This window comes from Dipodomys ordii, unplaced genomic scaffold (assembly GCF_000151885.1).
Source record: "Dipodomys ordii isolate 6190 unplaced genomic scaffold, Dord_2.0 Scaffold34, whole genome shotgun sequence".
Taxonomy (NCBI): Eukaryota; Metazoa; Chordata; class Mammalia; order Rodentia; family Heteromyidae; genus Dipodomys; species Dipodomys ordii.
Window position 1 is genome coordinate 15,658,217 of NW_012267250.1, and position 6,067 is coordinate 15,664,283.

Here is a 6,067-nt window from a genome sequence, read left to right on the forward strand (position 1 = left end):
TGAGTGCTCAACCACTTGAACTACAGTGCCACTTCCGGTTTTTTTCTGGTGGTTTATTGGAGATAGGAGTCTCACAGTCTTTCCTGCCTGGGCTGGCTTTGAACCACAATCCTCAGATCTCAGCCTCAGCCTCCTGAGTAGCTAGGATTACAGGCATGAGCCACCAGCGTCCGGCTATACAAAGCCATTCTTAAACATCCTTGTTAATAATCCCTTGGGAGATGGAGATCTGGAGGATCATGATTCAAAAAAAATTTTTGAGACCCTATCTCAACCAATGAAACCTGGCTGGCATGGCATGCACATCTCATCTAAATACTATCAAAGCATAAATAAAAAGATCACTGTCCAGACCAGCCTGGGCATTAACAGGAAATCATATTTGAAAAATGACAGCAAAAAGGATTGGTGGTTTAGGTCACTTGGTAGAATGTCTGCCTGACAAGCAGAAGGTCTTGAGTTCAAACCCCAGTACCAAAAACAAAACAAAACAAAACCAACCCACAACAAAGCCATGTAACACTTGTGGAAGACACTTCAGCAGTTTCTTATACCAAGTATTTGCCTAAAATAACTGAAAACATGTATACATACAAGGACTTGTATATGACATATTCATTGCAATATTATTCATACTAGTTAAAACTAATAACAACCCAACGGGGTATCACTAAATGAATAGATAAAATGTGTGTACACACATGCACACATGGAATACTAATTAGCAATGAGAAGGAATGAACTTGTAAATGCTACAATACGTCTGATTCCATGGACACAACAATCTGACATCAGATGGGAGTGATTCTGGCTAACATGAGGGAACTTTGGAGGATGGCAATATCTGATGGTGACCTGGATAAAATTGCAAATACTCACTGAAGATACTGAGGATGAGTGAGGTTAAAGCCACAAAATATATGCTGACTGCAGGGGTCTTGTGTCAGGATTTGGTGCATTAAATTTTCCTGTTTTGCTTGTCTCAATTTTATAAACTTTTTACAATGATTATATGGTGCTTTGTAGAGGAAGGAGAAAAACCCAGTAATTGTGTTATTCAACAAGGAATCTATTTTGCTTCAACATTGTTTGCTTGTCATGATGCCCGTATATTACTGCTGTCATCTGTCTTTCCTTTGTGGCACTTCTGAGGGGTGAGCTGAGGAAACGGAGGCAGAAAGGTACAGAGCTTAATAGCAATGCTTTGTTCTCCTAGTCCTTGCCTTGGCTCAGCTCTCACCTGTGTGTGTGGATGAATATACAGTAGATTACTGATAGGGGACTCTCGCTCTCCTTTGCCAACTCTGCCTTCCATTCCAACTCAAGTCAACTCATGCGTCTTCCAGGCTCCAAGAGAAAGCCAGCGCCTAAGGCTGGGCAGACTGTGGTTTGTGGGCTGGGGCGGCACCCACCTCCATCGCACATTGGTCAGTAGGTTATGCATGGTCTCAGGAAGTCAAGAGCCTATTCATCAATGGAGACTCGCAAGTAAGACACCACAGGACACGGCGTCCCTCCAACAGGGCCTCTGGGTGAGGCTTTGGTGTCAACAGGCCTGTGGCCCATCCCAGGCTCAGTTCATCTCCCAACTCACCTCAGGAGACCCAGCCCTGCCACAGGCAGAGGATGGCTGATCAGGAGAGGCCTACATGGCCTGTGGCCTGTCCTTCCTTAGTGCCATGGTTGAACAAGACTTCTCGCTGGTCCCAGGTGTCAGGACACAGAAATTCAGGGAGGACAAAGAAGTTATCATTATAAAAACAGTTCCTAGCTGGGCGCCAGTGGCTCACACCTGTAATCCTAGCTACTCAGGAAGCTGAGATCTGAGCATCATGGTTCAAAGCCAGCCTGGGCAGGAAAGTCCATGAGATTCTTATCTCCAATAAAGTGACACTATGTCTCAAGTGTTAGAGTGCTTGCCTTGGGCTGAAGAGCTTAGGGATAGTGCCCAGGCACAGAGTTCAAGCCCCATGAATGACAAAATATCAATCCATCCATCAATCAATCAATGAAACAAACAAACAAAAAAACAGTTCCCAAAAAAACATACCATGGATAGATCATACAATATTTTAGCCTTTCTAGTCAGGCAGGAAAGCTTGGGGAGGGAAACTTTGAGCAGCTGGGATGGGCTCAGGGGAGTCACACACACATCAACTGTCTCCTGAGTCTCTGCTGGATCACCTGTCATTTCCAGGTTGGAAGAAATCTTGGAGTCTGTGTCCTCCATCCAGGCAATGTTTTCAAGAATCACTTCATTATGTAAAAGCTCACATATTTGTGATCGTAGGAAGGTGTCAACCAAGCAGGAGTCCATGGGTAATAGACACACAATGGAATATCATTTAGCCTTAAAAAAGGAAATTCTGACATGTACTATAACAGGAAAAAACCTTGAAAAGCATGCAAAGCAGTGACAGGAGGGAAGCTGCTGTACCACTTCACTTATACAAGGTATGTAGAAGAACCAGATTAGATAGAAAGCAGAATCATGATTGCCAGGGCTGGGAGGAGGGAACAGGGAGCTCCTATCTAATGGGAACAGAAATGCAATTTGAGATGATCAGATAGTGCTAGAAATTTACCCTACTGTGAATGATGACACTGAACTGTGCACTGAAAAATGGTTCAAAAGGTAAATTGTACATTGTGTATATTTTATCACATACACAAAGAAACAGACAATCTCCGAACAGACCCCCTAGGCCTCACTGATTCATAAAAAAAACATCAAGTTGTACCTATCATTATTTAGATCAAGTCTCTGGACAGGCAGGTATGCCCTGTTTTAATTTTTATTGGTATCAGGATTTGAACTCAGGGCCTTGAGCTGGTGCTCTATCACTTACTCCAGACCTCCAGCCCAGCTTTTTGCTGTTTATTTTAGAGAGGAAGTTTCATGGATGTTTCCTCCCAGGTTGACTTTGAGTATCTAGGGTTGTAGGTATGAGTCACAAAGCCCTCTGAAATACAAATAACCCAGGCTGGCCTTCAACTCATGATTCTTCTGCATCCACCTCTTAAGTGCTGGGATTGCAGGCATATGCTCCCATACTGGGGCTCTGATTTTAAAAGAAAGAAAGAAAAGATAATAGCAAAATAGATGGCAAGAGAAGGAGTAACATTGTTCAAAAAGAAATGTACTCTTTACTAACTTATGTAACTGTAATCCCTCTGTACATCACCTTTATAGTGACAATAAAAAATAAAAATAAATAGCAAAATATATTACTTGAGACCTATGCATTTCTTTGGCATTCACAATCTCTCAGGACATGTTATCTTTGGGAAAAGCGAAGAAGTATTGTGGAAAGGCTGGTTTGGGAAAGCATCTTAGTTTCTTCATCTTAGAAAAGCTGTGATTTTTGTGCTTTGGGGAGGCCAGTTTAAAGAAGAAAGACTCCCAGAAAGAGGCCAGATGTGTTTCAGACAACTCCTAGCTGGCTTCAAGGACAAGTATATGGGTTCAACATGGCTCTTTGGCCTATTTTTAGAGCCTGGAGTCAAAATTCTTCCCAGTAAACAGCCAGCAATTCTCAGGCCTATGTGACACAAGACACTAACCATGTAGGCTGCCAGCCAGGGCTACTGAGAGGTGGACAACATGACATACCCTCTCTGAGACCCTTAGCTAGTATTTCCAGACTCACAGGAGCTTGGTAGCCTGCTCAGCACATGGGGCAGACACTGTGCACGGGGCAGACACTGTGCACGGGGCAGACACTGTGCACGGGGCAGACACTGCACAGAGCAGCCCAGGCCAGTAGTTACCAGAACAAACAAATGCCTGGGAACCAGGCTTCCAGCTCCACAGGTGTTCAGAGGCAACAGGTAGGAAACATATGAAGATTTCTAGTGTTCCTCCCAGCCACACCAACCTTCCCTGAAAGGCACAACACAGTGCACAAAGAACATTCCAGAAGAGAAATTCTCATGTAAATCCTGCCTCTGGTATCCCTGTGATCTTGGCCCTTTTGGGCTTCAGTTATTCGGTTTGTGAACTGGCAAGAACAACATTTCCTTCAGCCTCACTTGTGTGGGTTAAGCGACAGAGTCAGGGGACATGCTTAGGCACATGACTACTAAGGTGTTTCCAGCCCCCACATAGTTATAATACTTAGTGTGGAATAAACAGAGTCAAGTCATCCTGTGTTGAGTCCCCCACCTCATCCCCTTTCCCAGAAAATGTTTTTCTTTTTGGTCATTAAAGTTCCAGCAATTTTGGTAACAGAAGTACGAAGGAAATATCTAGTGCACTGCAAATTATTGAGGCACACAAGAACCACCACAGGCAGCGCCATTTCCTCCCAACTCCTGGACATTTGCCTCACTTCCTCAAGGTGATGCAGGTGCATTAGTGGGAGCCAGGATGATTGTGGGATCCCCTGGGCCTTCTCTTTCTTCAGGGTCCATGAGTCACATGTTGGGGAGGTTGTGTTTGTCCTTCCAAAGTCCCCAAGGGCACCTGGCTGAAGCTTCACTTGGCCAACTTCTCCCTCCCAGTAATCTCCTGCTTACAGAAGACTTGCAGCCTCAGTAGACAGATGTGTTTCCCAAGATGGGAAGTTGGTATTTGCTGTCTTTCCAGATGCCTCATGTGTTTCACACTGAAAGTTCTGCCTGTGTCTGGAAGATAGAGGTGGGACAGGGTCCCTTCCTTTCTTCTGAGGTCCAGGCCCCCAGCTGCATGGTGACATCTTGGTAGGGAATAGCCCTAGACATTTCTTGGAATAAGACCAACTTACAATTAGAGCTGGCAGGGGCAGCATACTCAGTTCTTCCAGGAGAAGTTCTAGATGGAGTAACCATAGCCTACAGAACTTGGAGAACTCAGTGATTCAGAGCATAAAACACAGGCCTCCTTGGCTTCTGGATATTTTCTGCTAGTTTGGATTTATTTATTTCCTTGTGCCTCCACCTTAGGGGGTCTTTAGGAGACAACTGGAGCTGGCTGAAAGCAGAGAAACTGGTTCAAGGAGGATTTCCAACTGAGTGACCTTGCTTATTCACTGTTCCTCTCTAGGCATGAGTTTCTGCATTAGTAGAAGGGTGATAAAGTCCACTCAAGCTGGGTGCCGGTAACTCATGCCTGTAAGCCTAGCATACTTGGGAGGCTGAAATCTGAGGATCACAATTCGAACTCAAAGCCTGGGCAGGAAAGTCCATGAGACTCTTACCTCCAATAAACTACTAAAAAAAAAAACAAAAAACAAAACAAAACAAAACAACAACAACAAAAAACACAAGTAGAGCTGTAGCTCAAGGGCTAGAACGCTAGCCTTGAGCAAAAGAAGCTCATGGACAGAGCCCAGGCCCCGAGTTCAAGCCCCAGGACTGCACCAAAAAAGATGAGGGTTGTTCGGTTGAAAACACAAATGGCTGGAGGATAGTTAGCGCTCTCTCTCCTTCGTTGCCGCTATCTGAGGGTGTGGCAGCAAAGACGCCATCGTCAACAGCTGGACACTGCCTTGGTTTTGAGCAGGAGGCACCCGAGCACGCTCTCCTACACACTGGGAGCCACAGGCCGGCCTGTACCAGCCCTGGATCTTCTCAGATGTTCCAGGCTGGGATGGTGAGCGGTCCTTTCCGGGGCACGTCCTGATGGTGGGCCACTCGCCCATTGCGCAGAGGGAGACGGCTCAACTTAGGACCCCCACTGCTGGGCCCGGATTCGGATGGCAGGCCAGAGTCGCTGGGCTGCACATCCACCAGGACCCGCCTGCGCAGGAACCCTCCAGGCCGCTCGGTGTAGGCCTGCTGATGATGATGGCTGCCCCACTGTGCCGGGCAGAGCTGGGCCCGGAAGGCGGCCTGGAAGCCGCGGCGGAAGTTCTCGTTGAAGTAGCCGTAGATGATGGGGTTGGCGCTGCTGTGGAAGAAGGCCAGCCAGTGAGCCAGGGGGAAGGCGTACACCGACATGAAGTGCAGCTGCGGCTCGCTGAGCTCCGCGTAGTCGATGAGCAGCAGCAACGTCCACAGCGGCAGCCAGGACAGCGAGAAGAACAGCGCCACCATGACCAGCATGTGCACCACCCGGGCCTTGCGGCGCGCCGCGCGCCCTCCCTCG

General features: G+C 46.8%; 1 protein-coding gene across 1 annotated transcript in view; it reads right to left on the reverse strand.

Annotated features, from left to right (window-relative positions):
- Positions 1–5,496: 5,496 nt before the first annotated feature.
- Npffr1 (neuropeptide FF receptor 1) overlaps positions 5,497–6,067 on the reverse strand; it is a 35,445-nt gene continuing 34,874 nt past the window's right edge. The window contains exon 7 of the mRNA XM_013017062.1: positions 5,497–6,063. Within this exon, the coding sequence (XP_012872516.1) occupies positions 5,551–6,063 (513 nt within the window). The 3' untranslated portion in view covers positions 5,497–5,550. The remainder of the gene's footprint in view (positions 6,064–6,067) is intronic.